This window comes from Molossus molossus, unplaced genomic scaffold (genome assembly GCF_014108415.1).
Source record: "Molossus molossus isolate mMolMol1 unplaced genomic scaffold, mMolMol1.p scaffold_m16_p_21, whole genome shotgun sequence".
Taxonomy (NCBI): Eukaryota; Metazoa; Chordata; class Mammalia; order Chiroptera; family Molossidae; genus Molossus; species Molossus molossus.
This window is the reverse complement of record NW_023425357.1, coordinates 18,123,642-18,149,997: the sequence shown is the minus strand read 5'-3', so window position 1 is coordinate 18,149,997 and position 26,356 is coordinate 18,123,642. Positions and strand designations below refer to the sequence as shown.

Below are 26,356 nucleotides of genomic sequence, written 5' to 3'. Positions count from 1 at the left end.
GCCAGGACAGATACGTGCCTTTGACGAGAATGGAACCCGCGACTCATTGGTCCGCGAGCCGAAGCTTTAACCGCTGAGCCAAAGGGGCCAGGGCCTTGTTTTATTGCACTGTAATTAAAGATAAGCTGTAAATAGCGTAGCATTTTTCGTTAAACACACTGTGTCGCTTTCCAGCACTGCACCGGCTTGGTGCCCACGCAGACCCCACGAAGGCCCTGAAACTGAACAGAAACCGCAAATACCTCCAAACCCTGGAGAGGGCCTCGCTGCGACGCATGCGTGCGGCCGGCCAGCCTGGGAGCACCAGCGCGCATGTGCCTGGGCGCGTCCATTTCCTATCCCCCCCCACGCCGATGGTTCCGCCTGCGGAGGGGGCGGGGCCACGCGTGGCGCGAAAATCGCCCTACTTCCGTCCGCTACCAGGTTCCCAAAGGTGAGCAGGTTCCCGCTGCTCGGCTCCAGCTTCTCCTGGGCTTCAGCCTCGCCATGGCGCAGCGCCGCCTCACCGACTTCTTCGCGCGGCGTCGCCCTGGACTCCGCGCCGCGTCGACGAGGGCCAAGCCGACCTGGCGCACCCCGAGTCCCGCCAAGCCCGCGCCCCGCGTCTCGGCTCCCACCTCGGGCGGCAGCCGCAAGCGCGCCCGCCCGCCCTCCGAGCCCGCGTGCGACGAGCCCTCGCGCCGCAAGCCCGCGCCGCCCGCGCGCAGGAGGTTGAAACTGCAAGCTGATGCGGTGAGGGTGCGGGGCGGCCGGGGCTGGGCGGGGCGGGGGCAGGCTAGGGAGGGCTTGTGCAGAGACCCGCCTCGGCGGGAGGACACAGACCTGGGGGCTGGTTGCAGAGGGTACACAGGCCCCAAGGGGGAGAACTGGGCGGAGGGAACCGGCTGAGAGTCATTGCAGGAGCTAAGTCTGAGCTGCCAGGTCGGCGTCCTCTGGCCACCGTAAGGATTCAGCGTGGAGAGGACTTGCATTGAGAGGGAAGAAGCTTTGCGCAGGTGGAGGGGAGTCCGTGAAACTGACTGATGCTGGGGGCCGGCCAGAGCTGGGTGTGCTGGTAAATGCCAGGCCCATCTGCAAGGCTGGATTAGGGGGGGAAGCCTTGGTAACTGTCCTGAGAAGAACGAACAGGTGGTGGGCCAGGCCCCTCTCTTAGTGGGGTGCTTCCAAGAGGCTGGACTGAATGCAACAGAAAACCCTCTTTTTGTAAAGTCAGTACACTACAGGGTCTTGTCATCTGTTCACCTTTGGGGCCCTTTTCTCCAGGTCCCAGGCCCTGGCTCCCCAGCTGCGTCTGGCTCTCTGGAGTACCCCTCTCCAAGCAAGAAGACAAAGAAGGCCACCCTCTCAGCAGGTCAGCCGCCCGGATTGGCACCCGAGGAGGACAAGGTGAGGAGGCTGGATCAGGGGTTTGGGAGGGGGATATGGGGTTGAATGGGCTGGTTGACAGCACTCTGTGTCTACAGGTTCCCACGAAAGTTACCTTCTCTGAACTCAAGTCATGTCTGCAGCGAGCCCGGGAGCTGGGGGCCCGGGTCCAGGAGCTGAGAGCAAGTGCTCAGAGGAATGATGAGGAGGAATCAAGTGTACGGGAGGAAAAGGGGTCATGGTGAGTTTTAGGTGGGTGGTCAGGCACCCTAGGAAAGGGTAGGCTGGTGGGAGGCCTGGTACGGGCAGGGCTGGGGCTGATCTATCAGGGAGCTAGCACAGTCGTTAGAGCACTCAGATCTCAGTGCCAATCACTAGCTCTTCACCCTCCATCTGAAAGAGGGTGCCAGTTCCTGCCTCACTGGCCCTTAATGAATTTCAAATGGTATCGACAACCAGTAGTTATTGGGTATCTGTTTTCAGTCTTCGTGTTCATTCTCCTCCGGTCCTGTGGGTGTCATGTGCCTCTTGAAGATAAGGAAACCAGAGCTGGGGGTGGCCAGGGACCTCCCTGGGTCATGGGGCAGGACATGGCAGAGCTGGGCGTACAAGAAATTTGTAAACTGGTATGCAGTATGCCATGGGGGCAATTTTGCAAGCCCCAGTTCTGGGGTATCCCCAGCTGCTTTGCCAGCCATTGGGTCCTAGAGGGAGTGTGGGTTTGATGGGCTTCTTTGAACGCCTGATTTCCTCCCTGGCAGTGGAGAGAAGGTACCTGCCTATCAGCGCTTCCATGCCCTGGCCCAGCCAGGGCCTCCTGGCCTTGTGCTGCCCTACAAGTACCAGGTGTTGGCTGAGATGTTCCGCAGCATGGACACCATCGTGGGCATGCTCTACAACCGCTCGGAGACTGTGACCTTTGCCAAGGTCAAGCAGGGAGTACAGGACATGATGCGCAAGTGAGCAGGGTGCCTTGGAGGGTGTGGGCCTTGTTCTGCATTGGAAGCAGACCGCCTCTCTGACCCCTGGCACCCTTATCCCATAGGCGCTTTGAGGAGCGCAACGTGGGCCAGATCAAAACAGTGTATCCTACTTCCTACCGCTTCCGCCAGGAGCGCAATGTCCCCACCTTCAGGGATGGTGTCAAGAGGTCCGATTACCAGCTCACCATTGAACCGCTGTTGGACCAGGGTGAGTGTGCTGTGGCTGAGTCCACACATCTCTGAGCCTTGGTTTCCCCACCTGTGACGCTGCAGTTTGGAGCACGGGTGTGAGGCATTGGGCACTGGTCCCCTCGTCTGAGAACTGTGTTATGGGGCTTGGTGACTGGGTGGTTCTGGCCCAGGGGCTCAGGCTTGGACTCTCCCTGCAGAAGTTGGTAACATGGGCCCCCAGCTCACAGCCTCACACCTCCTGCAGCGGCGACAGGTCTTCAGCCAGAACCTGGTGGAGCGCGTCCGGGAGCACCACAGGGTGAGCCGACAACCCCAAGATGACTAGCTCAGTCCTTGTTGTATGAGGTGTCTCCTGTGCTAGGCCTTGTGCTTTGTCCCCTTCTTCAGTGCTTATCGCCACAGCCTTGTCTTAACCAGAAGGAAATGGGCCCTCTTGAGAGGCTGTGTTCTAGAGTTCTCCTTTTAAACCACTTACCTAAACTGGCTGTCATCTCATATGGATGAGGTGGGCATGGGCTGGATGGGGTTTCTGGTCTCTGTGGGGACTCTGGCCCTGGATTCCAGGTGAGGGGGTTCTACCCTGAACACAGGATCGAGGAGCTCAGGGGTGCAGCCTCAAGCCTTGGGAGGCTTGTGATAACTACAGTGGGTCCTCTACTTGTGCCTGAGGGTGCTTGGACAGCCCTGCTCCACTCCAGCCAGATGTGCCCAGGGTCATCAGGTGCCTTCCTTTCTTGGACAGGTCTTCCTGGCCTCCCTGAATCCCCCCATGGTGGTGCCAGAGGACCGACTGACACGTTGGCACCCCCGCTTCAACGTGGATGAAGTACCTGACATCGAGCCTGCTGAGCTGCCTCAGCCACCCACCACGGAGAAGCTGGCCACTGCTCAGGACGTGCTGGCCCGAGCCCGAAGCCTGATGTCACCCAAGGTGAGGCTGGCCTCGTCTCTCAGGGAAGGTAGCCCGACTCCAAGCGTGGCCATGGCCTCGTGGGTAGTGGTATGTACCCTCCCTCTGTTCAGAGCACCACCCGCTGGCGGGCTTTACCCAGAGGTGCCCAGCACAGGCCTCTGATGTGCTGGGGTGAACTTGGGCTGGACATACAGGGGCCTCCTGGGCAGGAGGGTGTCCATGCAAATGGGATGTGAAGGGCCTCCCCTGTGGCTGTGCCAGGGGAAACTTCTGACCTCTCCTCTCTGACCTGCCCCAGATGGAGAAGGCGCTGAGTGACTTAGCCCTGCGCACAGCGGAGCCCAGCAGCCTTGGGTCCTCCAGCTTGGTATTGCCAGCCACCCCTCCGGCCACTCCACCTGCTCCCCTGAAGGGGGTGTCCCAGGACCTGCTGGAGCGGGTGAGTGTTTGGGGTCCAGGGATGGGGTAGAGTGGGGCAAGCTGTCTACTGACCACTCCCCATGCCAACTGCAGATCCGGGCCAAGGAGGTGCAGAAGCAGCTGGCACAGATGACGCGGCGCCCAGAACAGGAGCAGAGGTTGCAGCGGCTCGAGCGGCTGCCTGAGCTGGCCCGGGTGCTGCGTAGCATCTTTGTGTCTGAGCGCAAGCCAGCACTGACCATGGAGGTGGCCTGTGCCAGGATGGTGGGCAGCTACCGCACGGCCATGAGCCCAGGTGCGGGCAGGGGCCACAGACACTCCTTATGTCCGAGTCCCAGATGAGGGTGGGCACCATGAATTTGCACCCTTCTCCACACCTGCTTGTGTGCATTGGGTGGGCACAGCGCTCCTGAGGCCAGCCGAGTCTCCACCCGGCCCCTTTAACCGTGCAGTCTTTTGAGGCTGTCTCCCTCACAAACCTGGCATTTGCCCTTGTAATCCCTCAATTGTCCTTGTCCCATGGGACCACCCTGTCCTGTCACTATTTATTACTTTGCTTCTGGGCACGTGGATTTGTCCAGCCTTGGGGGTGGAAGAGGGCGCAGGCAGGGGCTGAAACTTGGGGGCAAGCCCCCACCTCACAAGGCCCCTTTTTCTACAGAGGAGATGGAGAAGCATGTTCAGCTCCTCTCTGAGCTGCTGCCCGACTGGCTCAGCCTCCACCGCATCCGCACTGACACCTATGTGAAGCTGGACAAGGCTGCTGACCTGGCAGGTGTCACTGCACAGCTGGCCCGCCTTGCTCGTGCTGAGGAGGTGCTGTGAGCCTGATGACTGCACCAACACACAAATATGGGCCCAAGGCCCCGGCCTGGTCCACTGTGTTGTTTTATTAAGAGCGTGATGCACTTTGCTCTCCCAGCTGCACTGGGCTCTGGCTACAGGGCCTGGGGGGAATTCTCTGGCCATTGTGGGTGGTAAACCCACCTCATACAGCATGTTGTCATTAAACTGATTTCTCTTAGCCAGGCCAGTGTGGCTCAGTGGTTGAGCATCGACCCATGCACCAAGAGGTCGCTGGTTCGATTCCTGGTCAGGGAACATTGCCCAGGTTGTGGGCCAAACCCCCAATGGGGGGCGTGCAGGAGGTGCCAATCGATGTTCTCTCTCATTGATGTTCCTATCTCTCCCTCTTCCTTCCTCTAAAATCAATAAAGGAAAACAAAACTTATTTCTCTTAGATTTGTCTTTGCTGCACAGGAGGTGTGTGCTGGTGGGGTGATTTTTTCTGCCAGCATGGATTTGGGCTGTGTAGTTGGCAGAATTACCTCCCCCCCACACACAGGGATCTTGAGAGTTGATCCTATATTACCTGGTGGGCCCAGTGCCATCGCAGCAGAGGTTGGAGGATGGGGCTATGAGCCAAGGAATGGAGGACCAGCCCTGTCTTCACTTTGGTTTTTAGGCTAGTTGGCCCTCTATCTGCCAATCAACTGACCCAAGCAAAGGGGAAAAGTTATGTTGTTGTGCACTACTAGTTGGGCCCAGGATGGTTGCTTTGTACTGAACATTTATAGACTAGTAATTATTCCCTAAATAATACAACTATTTACATAGTGCTAAGTATTATAAACATAAAGTATACAGGAGGATGTGCAGAGATTATGCCAGCTTATGTAAGGGACCTGAGCATCTTCATATCTTGTTACTGGGGAGAGTATCCTAGAACAAATACCCATGTGGACACAGAGGGACAACCAGAAGATAAAGTTTTAAACCACTATGTTTGCGTCTTCTGACATAGCAGCAATGGGAAACCACACCATTTTGGGCAGCACCCGCTTCCTAAGTCTGTCTGCTCCTCCACCAGAGAACCACAGGTGGTTAAAAATGCTCTGAATGCATGCCACACACCCCCAGGCCAGCCATGGGGCCCCTGCACTACCCCCTCCCCTTGGTCCTAAGGCCCAGATGCCACCCTGGACACGTGAAGAAACACCACTCTAGCAAGTTGATTATTCATGTTCTTATTTCACTGTAAATGAACCTGAGCAGCTTGGGCTTGGCTTTGCCCTGGGCTACCGACTTCAGGCCTTTGCACTTCCAGAACCTGCAGGAAGGTCCCTGTGGATAAGTCACTCAACCACAGAAATGGATAGAAAAGTCCAGGTGGGCAGCGAGTTCTCCCTGGCAGCCAACGGAGATCACTGTAGCCACTGAAGCCGGACTTCTCCTCTTTCTAGTTGGGTGGGGCAGGGTTATCGAGGTCACTCATACTGCAGGAGGGAGAAAAAGGGCACAGCCCCCAGCCTCTCCCGGCCCTTCAGCGAGGTCAGCTCCACTAAGCTCACGCATTCCAACACCTCGGCTCGCAGCTGGTCCAGCAGCTCACAGGCTGCACGCATGGTTCCTGGTGGAAGTGGAGGGGAGAAGGGAGCAGAGTGAGCCCCCGTGCCACCCAGAGGGTTGGGGGAGGAAGGAGATGGCAGTGCAACAGGCTCCCATTGGCTAGCAGGCAAATGAGTCAAGGACCTAATCCACTTCTCACATAGCAAGGCCCTTCCACCCTCACAAACTCCCCCAGTACCAAGCCCTCTGTTGGGGGAAACCCTCACCACCAGTGGCCAGCAGATCATCCACGACTACCACCTTCTGCCCTGGCTCCAGGGCATCTCTTTGGATTTCCAGGCCAGCCTGTGGATGGGAAAGAGCACGTGGTTGGCATATATCTGAGAACAGCCTTGGTGTGCAGGGCCCAGGAGCTGGCAAGGGGCTGCCACCTGGGCCCCAGTTTCAACACTCCTGGTTGTGTGAGCCTGGCCCAGTGTCTCAGCCTCTGAGCATCCACATCCACTCCAACCATGGCAGCCGCCCCCAGCCCTCTCACCTTCCCATATTCCAATGTGTAGGAGGTGGACACAGTGGGGCCCGGCAGCTTTCCTTGCTTTCGGATGAGCACGAAGCCCAAGCCAAGTTCCTGGGCCAGGGAGGGACCAAACAGAAAGCCTCGAGAGTCTAGGCCTGTTGGTGAGAGCTGGAGTGTTGGGAGACAGCCGTGTGGCACAGTAGAATGGGGATTCCCATGGGTCAGGGCTGGATAATGACAAATAATCACTACAAACACACGGTGCCTTGTTGATGCCAGCTAAAAGGCCAATGACATCCGTCTACCGAGGGAACGCTGACGTACCATGCGTAGGGACTTGGGTGCTGAAGGGTGGAGGTTAGAACCTGGGACCAAGGACAAAGTACATTCTACACGGTTGAGTAAGTAAATAACCCGGTAGTGTCAGGGAAGTCACCTGACCTCTTTCCAAAGATCAGCTGTCTGTCTCACTGGGCTGATAGTAACTATGAGACATGTTCAGCACAGTGCTCTTGTCTTTAAAATCAGCGTCTGCCCCAGGAGCTTCTCCAGCGGTAGAGGCAGGGACAGGAAATGTGGTGAAGAAGGAATACTCTGAAAGAATACTCTGGGGGACACACCCCACTGAAGAGGGGAACAGCACTGCCGCCCTCCAAGCGGTGGGGGGGAGGGGATCAATGGGAGGGTCAGGGGGTGGGGCTCTCACAGGGAGACAAGACCCCAAGGTAATAATCCCTGATCTCTGCTAGCCTTCTGGAAGCCCCGCCTTGGGTCAAGGGCCTGGCACTCGGCGGGCGCTCCAGACAAGCCTGTAGAAAGGGAACTAGAAGGCTTGCCCGGCTCAGTGGATTCTGGTCGGACACTCCCCGGCGCTGGAGACCAGGAACCGGGTAGGGCTTGGGCTGCCCTCAGCCCCACAGCCGGAAAAGCAGTACCACCCAGCAGAAGACATTCCCCAGGCCGCTGGCGGAGCCTTTCACCCCGCTCAGGGCTGCAAAGCAGGGGGCGGCGGGCAGAGCCTTACGGCCCACGCTAGAGTTATCAACCAAGCACCGTGCAGCTGGGTCCCCTGAAGTGCCCCCACCGAAGGACCTCTCCCAAGCGGGGGTGGAGCCGTCCTTCCTCCCGCTGCCTGACTCGGGAAAGGAAGCTCCCCCAATCTGCCTCCTGGGCCTGGCCGGACCCCGTGACCCCCTCCACCTCACGACCCCGAGGCGGCAGGGCCCCCTCGCCCCGGACCCTCCACTCGCCCGCGATGTAGTCGATCTTGCCGCCGTGGGTCTTCTTCAGGTGGTTCGCCAGGAGGCTGATGGAAGCGCGGAAGGAGACGGGGTCCTTCAGGAGGGGCGAGATGTCCCTGGCGCGCAAGCACAGGCCGGGTGACTCCGGGGTCGAGTCTCGGCGTGGGCGTGGCGGTTCCCAGGGGCAGAGCCCCCAGGCACCCCGACGGCACCACTCTCCGCGCGGGACAACGCCCCAGGCCAGCGGGTCCCAACGCCCAGCGGGGCCCTCGAGTCGCCCGGCCCCATGTGGCCTGCCCGCGCCCGCCCGCGTGCGCACCTGAACAGCACGCCCGGGGTGGGGAAGTCCGGGAAGCTGCGGATGCGCCGCGCCACCAGCTGCAGCTGGGGGTCCGCCATTGCTACACCCGCACGTGCCCGCGGGTGGGCCAGCTCGGCGGCCCGCGCCTGCGCGGGGACACGCCTGGGGGCGGGGCGTCTGCGTGGCGGGAAGACGGGCGGGACGCCGGGGGCGGGGCTGGGCGGCCCCTGGAGCAAGTCCCGTATTTCATCGAATGTTAGGTGCGGTCGATTTTAAGACGCCTGCTTATTTTTTTGTACCCTGAACATACACGTCTCCGCCACAGGGACGGTCGCGTGGGGCCGAGGTGCGAGTCAAGGTCGATGGAATATAGTGTCTGCGCAGGACCGGCCGGGTTTTGGGGGAGATCTTCGCGCGGTGTTGTTCCGCCCCAGGGCGCCTGGCAGGTCCTCAGGAAAGCTTTGGCTGGGACCTCCCAGGCCGTGGGCGGTGCGTGCTGGCCCCGCCAGTCCCTGGCACGCCCTGTCTTGCCGCAGCTTCCCCCATCTTCCTGACACCCCGGGGGGGTGTCTCCGCTGAGCTCCTGCTGCACCGTGCCAGGGGTTGGACACACAAGAGCAAGCGGACACGCGCGCAGACACGTGCGGGCGCGGCCCTCCCCTCCAGGAACTTTCGGGGTGAATGAGGACGTGAGCAAGGAGGTTCCGAGTAGGAGTGCAGTGCAGTAGCTGGAGGGGAGGGCCAGAGTTGGGGGGCAGGTTCAGGGAGGACCAGGGAGCTTGCGATGGCCTGGCTAGGAGAGGGGTCGAACCAGAGGAGGAAGCCTGGGCATATGGTGCTTGGCTTGGAGTGGAGGTTTGCAGAGGGAGGAAGCCCCTCTCAGCCTTTCTTGACTGGGACGCGGGGAGGAGGGCGGCTGGAATGCTTGGCCTGGCTGGAGGCCACCTTGAGAGCACAGCCACTTGTGTTTGTGGAGGAAGCTGAGGGGGACACTCCACTGCAGCCCCCCACCAGGGTACCCAGGAGGGACAACTTACCCCAAACATAAACTCATTTTATTTGTAAAAAATGTTTTTATTGATTTTTTTTTTTAGAGAGAGAGGAAAGGAGAGTGAGAGAGAGAGATGGAAACATCTATGATGAGAGAAACATCAGGATCGCCTCCTGCACAGCCCCTACTGGATTCCTTGACCAGGAATCCAACCCATGACCACTGAGCCACAGCAGCCGGGCTATAAACTCATTCTAAAATACAAGAGCTAAAATGCCTGTTACTTTATTCTAAAACCGTTTTTTCTTAATTTCCCAACTTCCAGCAATAGAGCTTTGGCAAGATAATCGCGGTTGACGTGAAGAAAACCCCTCAGTGGAGGAAGTGCCCCATGCCTTCCTGGGCAAGGACCTTGGAGTCCTCGCTTGGTTGCTCAGGCTCTGATTTGGGCCAGTGAAAGGGCTCTTCATGCTTTGCCACACCAGGTGCCAAGGGGAGGAGGGTGGCTGGGATGGCTGTGAGGTGCAGACATCATGTGCTAGGGTTAGGGGTGTAGATCCCTAAGAAAAGTGGAAAACTGAGGATGCTGACGTCCTCATGTCCCAGAGAAGCAGCAGCATTAGCTGTCCCCACTGGAGTTGGGGGGATTGGCTATGGAGGATCCAGGTCAGGGAGGCCCTCTGCCTCCTTCCCCTTCCATGTGGTGTGCAGGGAGGTGGGGCCGGGGTGTCCCCTCTGTGCAGTACCAAGGGGCTCAACACAGGATTGGCACAGCCTCTGCTGATACTGGGGCTGAAGGCATCCGTGGCGAGTCACACCCTCCAGCCCTGGGATGGAGGCCAGGCCCTGAACAAGGCCAGTCTGCAGATGGTAAGAGCCAAGTGGGAGGATGAGACAGGTGGGAGGACTGAGACCTGCACGCGGGGCTGACGAGGACCTCAGGCTCAAGGCAGCAGTATCAGGTGGGCTGAGAAGAGGGCTGAGGAGTGACTCCGGGGCCAGGTGGTATAGCCTTGCAGGTCGTGCTGCTGCCTGCAGGTGACATCCCTCTGCTGGTGGGCAGGACACAGGGCAGTTGAAGCTCTTCCAACGCGGGAGCGAGACCCTTCCTACCCCCAGGCAGGTGCAGGGCCAGTGAGAGGGCCTGGGCCTGGTCTAGGCCTGAGCGGGTGCTAGTGGGGCCAGGAGCACTTCTCAGGAACAGACTCTGGAGGCGTCAGACACTTCCCTAACTTTTCACAGCCCGGAGGCGCCCAGTTCTGGAAAATGAAAATTCAGAAAAAGAATGTGCTGTTATTCTAAACACTTCTGTACTCAGCAGTTTCTAGACTCCTCCCCTGCCCAGGCCCTGGCCTGAGCCCTCTGGTATCTGAGGGGACCATTTGCTAACTGCCCCAATCCCCTGGCCATGTTCCAAGTAGAGCAAACGTCAAGGCCTGCACACGCCCCGCTGTGATAGAGAGCAGCTCCACACTCCAGCGAGGGCGGACAGGCTTCACATCTCTCACCATTTCCCAGGGAGAGAGAGAGAAACATCTCTGTGAGAGAGACACATTGATTGGTAGCCTCCCACACAACCCTGACCAGGGCTGGGGACCAAACTGAGGTACATGCCCTTAACCAGAATCGAACCTGAGACTGTTTGGTCCGCAGGCCAACGCTCTAACCGGTGAGCCAAACCTGCCAGGGCGAGCTGGCCTGTTTCAGTGCAGCCCTAGCCCAGCTGTGTAATGAATGTGCATACTTCCTTTATGTGGCCGTTTTTCCTGGCAACAGAAAGGGAGACCCATGACCCTAAACCAAAACCTTCCTGTTTTTGCCATGTTCCTCTAATATCCAGGGGGTGTCTCTGTGCCACAGTCGGGAGACTCAGAATCACTTGGGGGGCAGGACCTGGGACAGGAAAGCCCTCTCCCACCCTGGCTGCCCGTGTCAGGAGGGTCTGGCCACCTGTGTCTGGCAGGTTTCGATAAGGAAGCTGTTTTGTTCCCAATCTTTGAGACTAAGCAGAGAGAGCAGCAAGTGCCTACAGAACAGATTCTGGGTCCAGCCTGTGAGTCTGGGGGTTCAGGAAGGCCAGTGCCTTGGGTGTCTGATGCTCAGCAGGACAGCCAACTACTGCTCGAGGTCCGCAGTGGGTCTGATCTTGTCAGACAGACTAGAGGACACCACACTGAGTCCTCACCTGGGCTAACCTGGAAGTTCAGGGAGCCCGGAGGTGAGCTGGGGTCTGGAAGGGGGGTGTCCAGGGCTGAGCTGGGGGCTGGATGTACAGGGGCCAGGGCTCAGCCTGAAGGAGGGGCCAAGAACTGAGAGTGGAACCTTTCCTCCATCCAGGGATTGAGGGGCCAGGGGTATGGAGAAGAGTAGGGGACCCCTCAGGCTTTGCACGCACTCACACATACCCACATGTGCTCACACACATGTAATGCACACACCTATCCAGTGACTGCTCACTTTAAGTCCAGAAGCTGAGCCACACTGTTCCTGCCTGACTTCAGTGCGGGGTCCCCCACTTTCTCCAATTCCAGGCGTGGCCAGGCTGCAGCAGTTCCCACAGGGCCCAGGAGATGGCAGCAGTGCCCTGGCCAGGTCAGCCGCCTCCCCCCTCCTCCCGTCGCTAAGACTGTCTTCTCAAAGAAGCTGGGGCTCTGCCTGCACCCATGCAGCAGTCACCAATGGGAGATGGCGTGCTGGGGGCGAGGACAGCATCCCTTTCACAGAAGAACGAGCCAGGGCATGCAGACCCCACAGCACTCCTGGTCCTGGGGACGTCCCCCACAGGAATGGCATCCTCCCCGCACGGACAACCACGTACGCGGAAACCACTCACCATGACTGCCTGGTTGCACACATTGAGCTGGGGCTGCCCGGGGACTAGGGCCTCCTGGTGCTGCTGAACAACCGGGGTGATCCTGCGAAGGGCGCTCAGGTACTCAGTGCTGGCAAAGCTAAGGTGAGAGAGCATCAGGTCACCGAGGTGAGGACACCCAGGCAGGCTGGCAGGCCCGGATGTGTTGCTCTCAGGCGTGGCTGGCCTTGCTGCGACTGCCCGTCTCGGGCCGTCTGCACGTCACCCCCAGGTCAGCCCTGCTCCTCAGGCCTCCACTCCCCCACACACAGCCCCTAAGCCATTCAGAGCAGGTCTCGGCACGGACAACCACGTGTGTGGACACCATTTACCATGACTGCAGTTTTGGGACAGGCTTCTTGAAATGAGCACAGGTGGGAAACCCCAGGAGGCCCTGCACTCAGCCCTGAATAGTTCTGGTCCAGGCGGCGGCTCCAGGGTCTTCTTGCCCAGACCTGTGCCCCCTAAGTGACCCTGGGCAGGTCACGTCCCCACCCAGGTCCCAGCCTCCTCTTCTGGAACCCACACATGAGGAGCTGTGGGGCTTGTGAGTAGGGGTGTGGGTAGGTGCCCAAGGGGGGCCTCCAGCTGGGGCAGTGACCCTGAACACTGCAGTACCCCCAAATAGACACAACACGGACCTAAGGGGGCACTCCCAGGTGGGTGTGTCCGCACATCTCTGCTCTGAGCAGCAGCCCCATGACCTCACATTCCGGGGAACGCGGGGCAGTGGTGCCATCAGGCCACTCTCCAGTGAGCTGCAGGGGCAGGACCTGTACCAAGCCTCTTCCACCGCAGCCAGCGCACTGCGTCAGCCTTCCTGTGCACATCTGAGTCTGAGAAGCCACCCCGTGTGGGCGGGTTATCAAGACTCAGCCACCATCTCTGCCCTGAGGAGCCACCACGAGGGAACCCGAGCCTGGGAGCCTGCGTCTGCTCCAGCTGTGGAAGAATCAGCAAGATGAGCCGAAGGCCTGGCGGCTGTGGGGCGGGACTGCGCCCTGACCACAGTCTGCCTATAAAGAAGCCGTGCTGGAAAGCACTGGGGGGGGCTATTTCACCCCTGGGATCGGCTCTCCACATCCTCACAGTTCCGGGCCTCTGAGCTCGAGAAAGCTCCAGTAAAGCGAGGTGCCGCTGAGGAAGCCCCCAGGGCTCCCCGACAGGGTGGAGAGGCCCCATCCAACCCGCACTGGGAGGAGCTCGGTCATGCCCAGCAGGCAGCTGCCCTGTTGAGGGCCTCGGGGGTCTTTCCGGGTTGGTGGTGCTGCTCTTCATAGAAGAGGGTGGCCACGCAGAGAGGCTCCCATGCACCCCACGCCTAGACTGTTACCCTTCACTGAGGCCATTCCTGAAGGCAGCTTGGGGCAGGGGTCATGTCTGTTGCTGGGGCACACGGAGTGGGGAGACAAACGGGACCTGGGGGCACCTGGGAAGGAAAGGCCACGACACACGCCCATGTGGGGAAACTGCGGCACAGGTCCCAGAGCCCTGGCGGAGGGGAGGCCCCGCCCTGCCCTTCCTGCCTGCATGCACCTCCCAGCGTCCACACGGTGCACGCCCCCAGAAACTCGGCACGTTGGCATGTGCTGGAACTGGCTGGGCCTGGCCAGTGTGTCCTCCGAGCTTCAAGGCCTCCTTGTGCCCTGCTCACCTGAGGGGGTACCTCTCTCCTGGGTCTCGTCCCAGGTGGAAGATGAGGGGCAGCTTCGTGTGCTCCTCCTGCGTGTGGGTGGTGACTCCGGAGACGTTCTGTCCGGGGCAGAAATCAATGCCCTGCAAACGAGAGGCAGGGAAACGGGTGAGCTGCTGCTGCAAGGCTGGCCGGTCCGTCTGGAATGAGCCCGAGCAGCCCAGGCCCGAGCAGCCAGGGGATGGGGGCCCATGGGATGGAGCCTTCCCCAGAGCCGCTGAGCAGTATGCCCCGTGTACTGCCCCCTCATTGTTTTGGAATCCCCCCTTTTGGGAGGGATTAATAAAAATAATCTTTAATTATTTTAGCTCATCTCAGATCTCGGCGGCCTCTAACTCCTAGAGCAGTGATTTTCAGCCTTCATCTTCTCATGGCACACATAAACCAACTACTAAAATTCTGTGGCACACCAAAAATATATATTTTGCCAATCTGACAAAAAAAAATTGGTATAATTTTGATTCAGTCACACCGGACGGCTATTACTGATGTGACAGACACATCGATGCTTCTCTCTCTCCCCCTCCCCTCCCCTCCCCTCCCTTCCTTCCACTCTCTCAGAAAAGCAATGGGACAAAAAACAAACAAAAAAAACCACCATTCTAGAGCAAAGCTTGTCACCACTGTATCCACCTCATGGCTCAGCAGTCCCTCAGACTCCTTCACTGGTGGGGCGGGACCATAGGCCTCAAAGCTAGAGATGTACAGGGACAGGAATGGCCCACAGGTGACCCCAGATGCCCAAGTTAACAGGCAGGGACCCTAAAATGACAACAGTTAATATGTTCAAGAGAACAGAAAAAGCTGGAGAGGGCAGATGACACCGGGCTCCCCGGAGGCTCAGGTGAGGCACCCGCAGCCCAGGTGCGGGCCCGCTCCAGAGGCCCTCTGCCTCCTGGCTCCCGCATGGTGCAGCCTCTGGTGCACGGCCGGGATGGCTCCTGTGTCCAGGTCCTGGGGCTCCCTTGAATCTGAGGCCTGAAGGCTGTCCCTGGGGCTCTCTGACGGGAAGAGGAAAAGTCCCCTGCCATCTCCAGGTGGGACTGGGTGAGGCCAAGGGTCCAGTCCTGAGGCACTGGTGACCCCTGGGCCCGGAAAGTGGCTTGACACCAGTCTCCAGCCAACACGGCACTGTTGACAGGTCTGCAGAGGTGGCCACGATCCACGCATGGTAACTAACTGAGAGGCTTTCTGTGAGCGACAGTACCCTGTGGCGGGCAACCATTTCCAACACCCATCTGTCTATAATGGACAGCTGGTCAGTGGAGCAGCTAATATTCTGTTTTCAATCAAACAGGGAAGTTAGGAGCCCATGAAATTCCATGTATCTGCACTGAGCAGTCAATTCCCGGGTGAGTCAGGGGCTGCGGTCTGAACGGTGGAGGGCAGCCAGCAGTGGACCTGCTGGGCTCCGAGGGCGGCCCCTGGAGCTTCCGGGAGCGGAACTACAGAGCAAACACGGATTAACGGTGGGGAAAAGGAACACATTCAGCATAAAAATGTGAGCGGTTAATGGAGAAGCATCTAAGTCTAGACAGAAGACACATTATAATATGGATGCCAATCAAAGAAGTGGTTTAATTAAGATCCCACAATTAATACAGGATTTCTCTCTGACAACTGTCGACTGAGTGAGGCCTCACCCTGGGGGCCTCCCAGCTGAGCCAGCCTCCCCTGCCCCTCGGGGCCAGGGAACCTGCAGGTCACAGCACTGCCTTTCTGGGGGGTGGGAAGGGAGGAGGGGACGAGTGTGCCCTCGGGACTGCATCTGGAAATGCAGGTCATACACGTACCCCCCTCCGGCCTCTTACCAGGGCCTCAGGCAGCCCCCGCAGTGGGCTTGTCTAGGACAGTGGCATCAGGTCGGACAGGCGAGGATGCTTACTCCCTCCACCGCCACCATCCAACAGTCCTGAGTGGACGGAAGACCTGGGCTTGGGTTGGTCTGTCACCACACAAGCTCCACCTCCTGTCACCACACGAGATGCCCCAGGACAAGCATACAACCAGGAAGCTAGTAAGGTCCACTCGGGTGTCCCCCACGAACCTAGGGACCACAGGCAGGCACACCCACAGCTGTGTCGTACCCCAGGCCTCTCCCTCAGGACGGGCTGCTGGGCCACGTGGCCTCTGAACAAAGCTGTCGCTAATGTGTTAATCATTTGGCAGGGACTAGAGGAGGAGCAGTCTCCTTGGTACTCAGGGGAGCTGTTGATGGCCACGGGGTCCTTTAGAACTTCATGTACCCCGTTTATTGATCCCTGGAGGGAGAAGGGCCATTAGAACGACAGTGCCTCTGTCCCCCGCAAATGCACCGTGGTGCGGTGAACCCACAGCCCGATCCTGTGTCCACCAGCCGCCCTCCTGGGCAGGGCCTCCTCATGTCTGCACACGCCGGAGAAAGTTCTGTGCTTCTCCTCTCAAGGAGACAAAAGCAAACCAGCCAGGTGCTCCCACAGACAGCCCTTAGCAAACAGAAGTGCGTCCTGCTGGGGACTGTGGTGGGGGGTGTGCAAGAGCTGGGGGCAGTGTCCCGGCTGCGCTGAGGTGGCCTCTCCTGGCTCCCTCACCCCACTGCGAACATGGCCGGGTCGGGACAGGCTGTGGAGGTACTGGACTTTCTGGGTACTCTTTCTGGAAAGCTCTCCCAGCCCTTCGGAGTTCTGGGCGGGTGGAAGCTGGGCTGCGTCTCACTTGGGTCGGGGCTGCCTGGACCCTGCCCGAAAGGCTTTGAGAGCTCACGGGGCAGGAAGCCACAGGGAGGCCCAAGGGGCAGCTCCCAGACCAGCCATACCTGCCAGCGGGGCCTCCCAGACTCTCAAGCAGCCAATAAGGGGGGCCCAGAGGCCGGGGGTGAGGGGAGCTGTGGTGTGATTAGGAGGGGCAGGGAGGGGGAATGAGGCCACACGGCTGCTCCTTAGGGTCCCCACACTGCCAGATTCTGGGTCCCTTTTGGGTGCTCCTACAGCTTCTCAGCCCCTGGGCATCTAAAGGGGCCAGCCAGGCGTGGCCCTGCCTGTCAGGGGACAGGGACAGGAGCTGGTGGCCAGGAGCCAGCAGGGCCGAGTGGGGGTGGGGAGACAAGAGCGCAGGCCAGGGGACGTGGCTGCTGTGCTGCTCACCGAGGTTCCGGAGGGCCAGGCTGGGGGCTGTTGTCACAGAGTCTGAGAGGCCCTCAGGCCCTCAGTTCAGAGGGCAGAAGAGACGCCAAGGCTCTCTTGGTCCAGCCGAGCCCGCCCAATGCCAGATGCGTGCTTCGGCCCCGAGTCGGGGACGTTCACAGGTGCCGGGCCACGTGGAGGAAGCACACGCTGTCCTTAGTTCTGCCCACGTGCCTTCATCTGCACGGCACCCGGTCCAGGCACTGCATGCCACCCACCCGACCCAGGACCAGACCTGGGACCCATAAATCTGCAACCTGCATCCCAAGTGGTGCAGAGTGTTCCAGTACTTAGATGTTTCATTAACGTAAACTGCTTTTCCTACCAATTAAGGCACATTAGCAGGCTTTTCTCGTGTCTAAAGACCTAGACACTCCGCCCTGGCCGGTTTGGCTCAGCGGTTAGAGTGCTGACCTGCGGTCCAGAGAGACCTGGGTTCGGTTCCCGCTAAGGGCGCGTACCATGGTTGCAGTTTGTCCGTGGCCCTGGTTGGGTCGTGCGGGAGGCAGCCACTTAATGTGGCCCTTTCACGTTGATGTTTCTCTCTCTCTCTCTCTTCCTCTCTCCCTCCTACTCTATGTGAACAAAAAAAGGAAAAATGTCCTCGGGTGAGGATAAAAAAAAAAGACCTAGACACTCCAGCAGGGTGGGGGGTAGGAGGAGGCAGCCTTGGGAGAAGGCAAAGGCAGGCAGGATAGGCGGTGGACAGCACGTGTCGTGAGGGGCAGCAAGAATCCAAGACCAGGAGCTGAGAACTCTGGGGCCCAGCAGGTATGTGGCATTTCACCCCAAAGCCCTTGGGGCGGACACTGGGATGCAGACACTACACTAGCCCTTTAGAGGCGCCACAGAGGGGGACAGCAAGAGGGGGTGGAGGAAGCCAACCTGGGTTCACCTGGGCCCTGAGGTGTCTGGTCTGGATCTGGGTCCGAGCCTGTCTCGAGGCCTCCTTTCCCCAGGCTCTGGGTGGCCTGAGAGAGGGTGGGAGCCCAGGATCCCAAGGGGCTGTCCTTGTAGCTATACATGGCGCCCCAAATACTTCTTTATTTATTTTTTGTTAATCCTCACCCAAACTTATTTTTAATTGATTTTTAGAGAGAGTGGAAGGAAGGGATGGGGGTGGGGAGAGAAACATCCATGTAAGAGAGACTCATGGATGAGTTGCCTCCCACAGGTGCCCTGCTTGGGGCCAACGATCGAACCTGCAACCCAGGTTCATGCCCTTGACTGGGAATTGAACCCGTGACCCTTTGGTGTGCAGGCTGACGCTCTAACCACTGAGAATACCAGCCAGGACCCCCAAATTCTTCTTACCACAGATACACACACAAATGGCAGAAATCACGAGATCACGTGGCTGTCACCACACCACTCCACAGAAGCCTCCTGCCGGCCTTCTCTGCCCAGATGCGGCCTCCTGACGGACAGGGTGTGGGGAGTGTCAAGTCCACAGCCCCAAGGCCCCTTACCTGTCTGAACTCCTCCCAGGAATTGGTCCAGGTCCAGAAGTGGGCCTTGTACTGGCCGAGGGTGACTGCCATCAGTGTGTTGCCACGGTAATAGAATATCGGCCTGTTGGGGAAGGAGCAGGAGGGTCAGGTGCCGTGAGGGGCTTGCAGGCACAGGGTGAGGGCTGAGATTTTACAGAAATGACCGTGCTGAAGTCACATGGGTCCCTGAGGCTGCAGGGGGAGGTCAGGGTTGGCTGCCTGAAGTCTTGGCTTTGGGAGGCCGGTGCAGAAGGAAGCAGGAGCAGATGGCCTCCTGCGGCTCTGGTCCCACTGAGGGGCAACAGCTCACTGAGGCTAACGCCTCAGGCACCTTCCCTCCCCCCACAGTAAACAGGTTCTTGCATCAGGTTTCGAGAGAGAAAAAAATAAGCAATATCAAAAAACAAAAAAGAACACAAGCCTATCTAATCCCTGCTTTAAACCCAAAATGAATAGCCGGTCTCAAGCTGAAGAGAGACTGACTCTGGACACGAAGCATTCTGGTGCAGAGGTGGAAGGCAGGGTATGGCCAGTCTACAGAGGTTTGGGGCAGCCGGAGACTCCGGCAGAGGGTTGTCCCCTCTTTGCTTCCGTGGTCAAGGCAGAAGCAATGAAGCCCACAGGGAGGGTGCATTTCATGCCAGAAGGTCCCAGAGGTCTTGCCTCCCTCTGCCCCGAGCCAGCTGGGTGAGGAGAGCTCACTGTCATCAGCTCTGGCTCCATCACTAGTCAGCTGGTGCCGGGAGGCTGGGCAGGGGTGAGCACCGGGCTAGAACTCACCTGTCCATCAGCCGGCCCTGCAGCATGGCGGGGAGGAGGTCAAGGCCATCGATCACCCTGTCGCTGGGTAGCTCCAGGCCCGCGAGGGACAGGCTGGTGGTAAAGAGGTCCATGATACTGCCCAGCTGGTGGCTCACCTGAAATGGACATGGGTGGACACCTGCTAAGAACACCCTGCCTTGACCAGGTGATGGCCAGGGTCCAGGCCCCTGGGTGTACGTCCTGCCGTTCCAATCCCTTCTCACTTTTCTTTGTTTTGTTATTCCTCACCAGAGGATATTTTTCCATTTGTTTTTAGATGGAGTGGAAGGAAGAGAGGGAGAGGGAGAGAGAGAGAGAAAGAAACATGGATGTAAGAGAGACACATCCACTGGATGCCTCCTGCATGACCTTGACTTGGACCAGGGGTCGAACCCGCAACCCAGGTATGGGCCCTTGACTGGGAATCGAACCTGAGACCCTTCATCCATGGGCCAACGCTCTAACCACTGAGCAAAACCGGCCAGGGCTCACTTTTTTTAGGACAAAAAGAAAAAGAAAAAGAAAAAGAAATCCAGATACTTTAGCCCTCTGGAAGAATAAACGAAGAGAGATTGCGGTGCTGGGTGGGGGTGGTGTGGGAAAGAGCAGATATCTGAAGCCCTCATATCAGCACAGAACAGCTGGGCGCACTCATGGAAGATGCTCTTTTTGAAAAATAGACACTCTCAACGTGCACGTAATGCCCTTAAGGAAATGCAATTTGTCTGCCACGGCCCGTGGCAGGAAGTCACCGAGGCTGTTATCAGCACTTTCAAGACTTAACTCTGAATCAAAGACTACAATTAATAAAGTCACCCCGCCAGGCGTGAAGGGGAGAGCTAAATATTTGAAACTGGTTGGACAAATGGCAGGGTGTTTTAAAATAAAATCCTCTCGTAGTTATCACAGGGTGCAGGCCTGATAGCCCCATCTAATTCAATTTCAGTGTGCGCCACGAAACACGGTGCAGGGGGGCGGCTGGGCAGCTCCCTGCGATGTCCCCCTCCAGGGAGCAGGGCCCAGGGGGCAGGGGGCAGGGAGCCAGCAGGCAAGGCGCAGAGGATCCCAAAGGCTGCAGCTTCCCAAAGGCAGAGTGGGTGGGGAAAGGGGTCTTTGGAGAGAGGGGCAGTGGGGGGAGTTGTGTGTGGGGGGGTGGGCTCCACATCCCACACCCCACACCTGGGAGTCTGCCCCAGCTCTGCCACCTGCTGGCTGGGAGGTACTGACAAGAGACTGCCTCTCACTGGGCTGCAGTTGCTGACATGTAGACTGGGGTGGTGATGGCGATGACAGGCTCTCTGGGGTTCTCCCCACTGACCCGGCTCTCGCCCCCAGATCGAGTTCAGGAGTGAAAGAACTGGGTGGGCTCTGGATGAGGCCCCGATTTCCTTTATACAGAGAAGGGAAATCAGGTTGTCAATCAGCTGACCTTGAAACAGATGATTCTGGGTCCCTGGATGGGCCCAGAGTAAACACAGGGTCCTAACACTGGAAGAGGGACAGGAGGGCCAGTCAGGGTGACGGGGTGACACCTGAACGGCCACTGCCGGCCTGGACGGAGGGAAGGAGGGACTGAGGGCCGAGAAGCCTGAAAAGACAAGGAACGGGTTCTCCCCAGAGCCTCCGGGAGGAACCAGCCCCGCAACACCTGCTTTTGGCCCGGAGCAGGTGCTGGGCTTCCAGCGTCCAGACTGAGAGAACAAAGTGCGAGGTCCCAGCTCTTGGAGTGGTGGTTGTTTCCGAAGCCACAGGACTCAGAGGCCCCTGAAGGCACTGCTGTGAGGGCTGAGCTGACACCAGCCTGCAAACAGTGTTTTCTGGAGAAGCTCATTACAAGGGGAAAGACCAGTTGAGACAGTGACTCACATGCCTACAAACATTAGTCTCGACCCCTGGAGAGTCTTTCGACCAAGGTGCCCAGTTAGAGAAGACCCTACGTTCTCAGCGGAGGGGGTGGGAAGAGTGAGGGCTCTGCAGAGCAGGACACACACCTTGTCCAGCAAGAGGACTGGGCCACCCAGCCCTGTGGTTTGCACCCAAGTACTATACACAGATCCCAACCACATAGTCAAGCGGTTGTTGTCTCTGGGAGTGTGTCCACAGAACAGTGGCCTGGGAGATGCACTTTGGAGAAAAGTTTCCATGGCCAAACAAGATTTTGAAACAACTTGCTCTATGCCCCTTCCAGAAGTTCGCTATACACATGAGCATACTAAAGGCTCTGACAAGTCCTGCAGGAACCAGTTCCACTCAGTGGCACTCAGGACTGCCACGTTAATTAGCCACAGACACCTCCTCCTCCCACAGCAGCTACTAACACCCCGTGTCATGTCCATGGGGACTGTTCCAGTGCCCACCCCACGCATCCTGCACTCACCAGCTGCCTCCCTCAAGAGGGGCCCTGTTTGGAGAAGAGCAGCGAGTGGAGGGAGCAGGTCTCCACATGCCAGGATGGCCTCAGACCTTACCACGGCCAACCTCTGACTCACCTGGCCTGCAGGGATGCGCCCGGGCCACCACACAATCGCAGGCTCCCTCATCCCACCTTCAAATGTGGTCTGCTTCCCGCACAGAAAGGGGCCATTACTGCCTCCTGGGGGAGGGGGGAGAGTTGTTGCCCATCAGCTGTCTCTATTCTGAGTCACCAGAGTGACACACGCCCTACGGGGGCATTGCCTGTGCCTGTCCCCCACCCAGCCATTCAAAGGTGACTCTGCTGATACACTGGGGCATAGAGACAGACCACCATGGAAGGGAAGGACCAGCCACGAGGGCAGGACGCCTTGAGACGGCTCTGACTCAGGCAACACCCTGAATGCCCTGGTGGTAACATCATGCCCTGTTTTTTTGTCCTAAAATGAAGAGCAGCTTCTCAGAGACAGAGAACATGGCCACTCTGTTAGCATGAGATGCAGACGCTCTTTGAGCAGAGCCATGGAGCATCCCGACGGCAGGTCACTGCACTCCCCGCCGCTTTGTAGGCACAGCCTTTTTTTTTAAATCCTCACCCGAGGACATTTTTGCATTTATCTTCAGATAGAGCGGGAGGGAGAGAAGGAGGAAGAGAGAGAGAAACATCAATGTGAGAGAGGCACATCAACTGGTTGCCACCCACACGACCCCAACCAGGGCCGGGGACAAACTGCAACCGAGGTACGTGCCCTTAGCGGGAACCGAACCCGGGTCTCTCTGGTCTGCAGGCCGATGCTCTAACCGCTGAGCCAAACCAGCCAGGGCAGTACAGCCTTTCTTAAACGTGAGTGTCTGCGAGTGGCCATGTGTTTGGGGTTGGGGAGTCTGGCTAAAATGCCCAGGCGGGTGCCCCATCGTGGACGGGACAGATTCATTTCTGACAAGCCCTGCTGGGAGCAGGTGGTCCCTAAACCATGCCGGGGGGAGTGTCAGAGGGCAGAGCCCCCAGCCGTGGCTGGCTGGATGTCCCGCCGGCTCCCTAAACACAGGATGAGTCCTGAGGACAAACAGGGCACTGCTGCTGCTGCATGAACTGCCCGGGGCTCTCCTGAGGCCCCCTGAACACGGAGGTGACAAAACAGAGCAATGCTTTTCTCACAGGAAGCCCCGCAGCTTGTCCCCACACTGGTACCTGAATGCCACCTCCACGCGTCAGCACGGGCAGGCCCCAAACAGCAGTGACGCCGTGTAGGGACAACACAGGAGTGCAGACAGACTCCCAGTCACCTGGGGGAGTGCAGGGACAGTGAGGAGCTGCACCACGCTGAGGACAGGCTCCTCCCGGGAAGGTGGGCGCTCAGGGTGCTGCGGAGCCCACTCCTTTCTCCTGTTTTGCAGGCTGGGCGGTGGGTGCACGAATTTCTACCTCACTGTCATTTGTATTCTTTTAGGGATGCACACCATGCTTCTGTCCACGTGAACTGTTCCAGAACGCAGAAACAGAGACTAGGGTGGTTGAGCTCAAGCCTGGGCTTGGAGGTTGGCGTTTCCAGCAACGCTGAGCTGTTAGGGGCGGGCTCTCCTGAGCCGGCAGTTGGGGCCAGCAGCGACATCCATATTCAGCGGGCCTTGGGCCTTTGCTGGGGGACAGGGGTTCACCCTTTCTCCAGGACTGTCAGCTGTACGAAGACAAAGCCCCTCCAAAAGGAGGGCTGGGCCGATGGATGGCACCACACAGCACCCTTGGAGCCCTGACCAGCTCCAATAGGGTTCCTGCTTTGCTTGAGCCAGCTGTGCTGTTCCCGTCACTTGAAATTCCGAAGCCCCCGCAGCCCCTGACCTCAGGTCCCCCAGGGCCTCCCCATGCAGGCCTGTCCCACAGGGCTTCCTGCTGTCCTGGGCCTTCCCTCCAGAGCTGAGGGACTCATGGCCCTGCTGGGGCCCCAGCATTTTTTAAGAAACATAAACTCAGTCCTGGCCGGTGTGGCTCAGTGGGTTGGAGCATCATCCTGAGCACCAAAAGGTGGCGGGTTCGATTCCTGGTCGGGACACATGCAGGAGGCAACCAATCGATGTTTCTTACGTTGATGTTTCTCTCTCATTTCCTCTCTATATTCAATAAAAGTTGTTAAAAAAAAAATCAGAAGTTATGCAGCACTAGGGTGAAACTCTTACCGGACCATGAGACACCGGGTGCAGCAGCTCTCCCTCCACGAGCTGGAAATCAGGGCTCGCTGGAGGACCTGGGTCGTGGCCCTCAGGAGGCCTGCAGGCCCGGCTCGGGGACAGAGGCACAGAGCTGGTTTGGAGGATGTGGGGCTCCCTCGCTGCACCAGGGCCTCTGGGTGTTCCCCCGTAGCCAGCCCTGCAGGGGTGGGGCTCAGTCCTTCCTTCCTGGATACCACTGCTCATGAGTCCTTGGTGAGGGAGCTTTGGGGGGAAGGAAGGCCTGGGCATGGCTGCCAGGGAGGCTGGGAAAAGTGTCCCCCCTGCATTTTTAGCTCTGGGGAGACGGTCATTGCCACCACCATGAAGGGAGGCTCCCTAACCTCAGAAGAAGGTGCAAATGTGGCTGGTCAGACACGTGGCACGGTCACCACGCTGTGCCTACGTTTAGAATAAGAACGCTGGTGGACGTCAGCGCTTTGGAGGGGAAAGCCCCGAAGCCACCTCACTCAGCTCCTCACTGTGCAGGAGGCTGCAGTGACCTGTTCCCAGGGCCAGTCAGTGGCAGAGCCAGGACAGAATAAAGGTCCTGGCCTTGGTCTCTGTCCTCCCCCACTGAACTCTCCCCTGACCAGACACCTCCAGGGGAGCCGGAACAACAAACCGTTCCGCAGAGGGGCAGCAGGCAGTCCCCGTCTCACACTGACACACCCTTCCTGGGCCAGGAGAGTGCGTCACAGACGTGCGTGTTGGTGGGCAGCCCCACCAGTCTTGTGTGTGACCAGGCCCAAGCCAAGTCCACAGAAATGCTCTCAGGTCTCCTCATACCTGTTCCTATGGATGGGGCCCAAGGAGGAGAGTGGACATCTCCATCACTGCAGGGGGTTCCCTGGGGGACAGTGGACATCTCCCCAGGGCTGGGGCCCCTGGGCTGAAACCCCTGTATACTCTGCCTCAGGGGTGGCTGAGGGGACCCTGAGTGACTCTCAGGGGGCCAGCATTCGAGTGCAGCCTTGTCTGATGACCCTTCAAATACCTGCCTTGTCTGGGAGCAGAAATGAGGGCAGCTCCATTGTCAGATGTGAAGAAAACAAAGGTGTTCTCTGTCATCTTTAGGTCCTGGAGAAGGTCCAGGATTTTCCCCACACTGTCATCGATCTCTCGGACGGCGTCCCCATACCTACGGGAAAGAGGGGACATTCCCCAGGTGGCCAGGGCATCAGTGTGGTCGAGCAGCAGTTAAACCGTAACTTCAGGGACAGTCAGTTCACAGAGGCAGAGGAGGAAAGTCCCAGTTCCCGGCTCATGGAGGACCGTGCTGGCCACCCTGCCGGAACACTCCTCCTGCTAAGCCTGGGCTGAGGGTGGCTGCAGAGGCACAGATGCTGCGACCTCTTTCTACAGTCGGTAATTAAAAACAGAACGGTACTGAGTGCCCTGTCCCTGGAGGTAATCAAGCACAGCTGAACCTCCCCTGGGGGGGGTCTACGTCTCTATGATCAAGGACTCACCGCCCTCGCTGACTGGTGCCTAAGAAAGGCCTGGAAGCATAAACAGGTGCGTGGGTGGCGTCGATGGCCCAGTAGAGAAAGAAGGGGCGCTGAGCTGCCTGTTGCTTCTTAATGAAAATCAGGGCTTCCTGAGGAGAAGAGCACACCATCTGCCCCCGCCCGGAGGCGGGCTCCCCGCCCCACAGCCTGCCCGGCCTGGGCTTCCCTTACCTGTAAGTAGATCTGGGTCAGGTTGGCTTCTCCCGTTTTGGGATTAATTGGAAATTCTTCGTAAAATCTGGATGAACAGATCCGGGCAGAAATCAGATTTCAGGTAAAGAAAGCCTCTTCTCCATGATTCCGAAGGCAAAGTCATGAGCCTCATTTAAAAGGATTGTGGGGCCCTGGCCGGTGTGGCTCAGCGGTTAGAGCGTCGGCCCGCGGACCACAGAGTCCCAGGTTCGGTTCCTGCCGAGGGCACGTATCTTGGTTGCAGTTTGTCCCCGGCACCGTTTGGGGTCGTGTGGGTAGCGGCCAGTCGATGTGTCTCTCTCTCATCGATGTTTCTCTCTCTCTTCCTCCTGCTCTATCTAAAGATAAATGTAAAAATGTCCTCAGATGAGGATAAAAAAAAATAAAAATAAAAAATAAATGAATAAATACAAGGACTGAGGGAATGTTCAGTTTATAAGCGATGGAAATTGGAGGCTCACACTGCTCCTGGGGTAATGGTCTCCCCAAAGACAAGGTGTTGCTGAGTCTGGGTGCCACCATCACCACTTGGGAGAAGGATGGGGCACTGCGTAAGGACGGGGAAGGATGGGGGGCACTGCATAAGGACGGGAAAGGGTGGGGGCACTGCGTAAGGACAGGGAAGGGTGGGGGGGCACTGCGTAAGGACGGGGAAGGGTGGGGGCACTGCGTAAGGACGGGGAAGGATGGGGGGGCACTGCGTAAGGACAGGGAAGGGTGGGCACTGCGTAAGGACAGGGAAGGGTGGGGGGGCACTGCGTAAGGACG

At 58.5% G+C, this 26,356-nt stretch overlaps 3 protein-coding genes across 3 annotated transcripts in view; 1 reads left to right on the top strand and 2 right to left on the bottom strand.

Moving 5' to 3' along the window:
- The first annotated feature begins 486 nt into the window (after positions 1 to 486).
- On the top strand, positions 487 to 4,967 carry CDT1 (chromatin licensing and DNA replication factor 1). Its single transcript, XM_036275114.1, has 11 exons — positions 487 to 710; positions 922 to 1,054; positions 1,264 to 1,386; positions 1,464 to 1,606; positions 2,127 to 2,324; positions 2,411 to 2,556; positions 2,738 to 2,838; positions 3,283 to 3,471; positions 3,752 to 3,892; positions 3,967 to 4,168; positions 4,535 to 4,967. Exons 1-11 carry the CDS (start codon positions 487 to 489, stop codon positions 4,696 to 4,698), a joined length of 1,764 nt encoding a protein of 587 aa, XP_036131007.1. The 3' UTR covers positions 4,699 to 4,967.
- Positions 4,968 to 5,885: 918 nt separating this feature from the next.
- APRT (adenine phosphoribosyltransferase) lies at positions 5,886 to 8,412 on the bottom strand. Its single transcript, XM_036275137.1, has 5 exons — positions 8,300 to 8,412; positions 7,990 to 8,096; positions 6,761 to 6,894; positions 6,489 to 6,567; positions 5,886 to 6,283 (listed from the first exon to the last, which is right to left on the bottom strand). The coding sequence occupies exons 1-5, from the start codon at positions 8,377 to 8,379 to the stop codon at positions 6,141 to 6,143; spliced, it is 543 nt and encodes a 180-aa protein (XP_036131030.1). The 5' UTR covers positions 8,380 to 8,412; the 3' UTR covers positions 5,886 to 6,140.
- A 1,842-nt stretch (positions 8,413 to 10,254) lies between these two features.
- Positions 10,255 to 26,356, bottom strand: part of GALNS (galactosamine (N-acetyl)-6-sulfatase) — a 29,295-nt gene continuing 13,193 nt past the window's right edge. The window contains exons 6-14 of the mRNA XM_036275947.1: positions 25,568 to 25,634; positions 25,358 to 25,485; positions 24,887 to 25,026; positions 21,758 to 21,861; positions 19,248 to 19,384; positions 18,447 to 18,549; positions 13,778 to 13,899; positions 12,106 to 12,223; positions 10,255 to 10,531 (exon numbers count right to left, since the gene is read on the bottom strand). Coding sequence (XP_036131840.1) covers positions 10,445 to 10,531; positions 12,106 to 12,223; positions 13,778 to 13,899; positions 18,447 to 18,549; positions 19,248 to 19,384; positions 21,758 to 21,861; positions 24,887 to 25,026; positions 25,358 to 25,485; positions 25,568 to 25,634 — 1,006 coding nt within the window. The 3' untranslated portion in view covers positions 10,255 to 10,444. The remainder of the gene's footprint in view (positions 10,532 to 12,105; positions 12,224 to 13,777; positions 13,900 to 18,446; positions 18,550 to 19,247; positions 19,385 to 21,757; positions 21,862 to 24,886; positions 25,027 to 25,357; positions 25,486 to 25,567; positions 25,635 to 26,356) is intronic.

What these genes read in the sequence shown, in the direction of transcription:
- CDT1 (XM_036275114.1), top strand. Translation starts at nt 487, where the DNA reads ATGGCGCAGCGCCGCCTCACCGACTTCTTCGCGCGGCGTCGCCCTGGA. An exon ending in TGGCACCCGAGGAGGACAAG is followed by an intron (nt 1,387 to 1,463) that starts GTGAGGAGGCTG and finishes CTGTGTCTACAG; the next exon opens with GTTCCCACGAAAGTTACCTT. An exon ending in GAAGCCTGATGTCACCCAAG is followed by an intron (nt 3,472 to 3,751) that starts GTGAGGCTGGCC and finishes GACCTGCCCCAG; the next exon opens with ATGGAGAAGGCGCTGAGTGA.
- APRT (XM_036275137.1), bottom strand. Translation starts at nt 8,379, where the DNA reads ATGGCGGACCCCCAGCTGCAGCTGGTGGCGCGGCGCATCCGCAGCTTC. An exon ending in CAAGATCGACTACATCGCGG is followed by an intron (nt 6,895 to 7,989) that starts GCGAGTGGAGGG and finishes TCTCACCAACAG; the next exon opens with GCCTAGACTCTCGAGGCTTT. An exon ending in TGATCTGCTGGCCACTGGTG is followed by an intron (nt 6,284 to 6,488) that starts GTGAGGGTTTCC and finishes CACTTCCACCAG; the next exon opens with GAACCATGCGTGCAGCCTGT.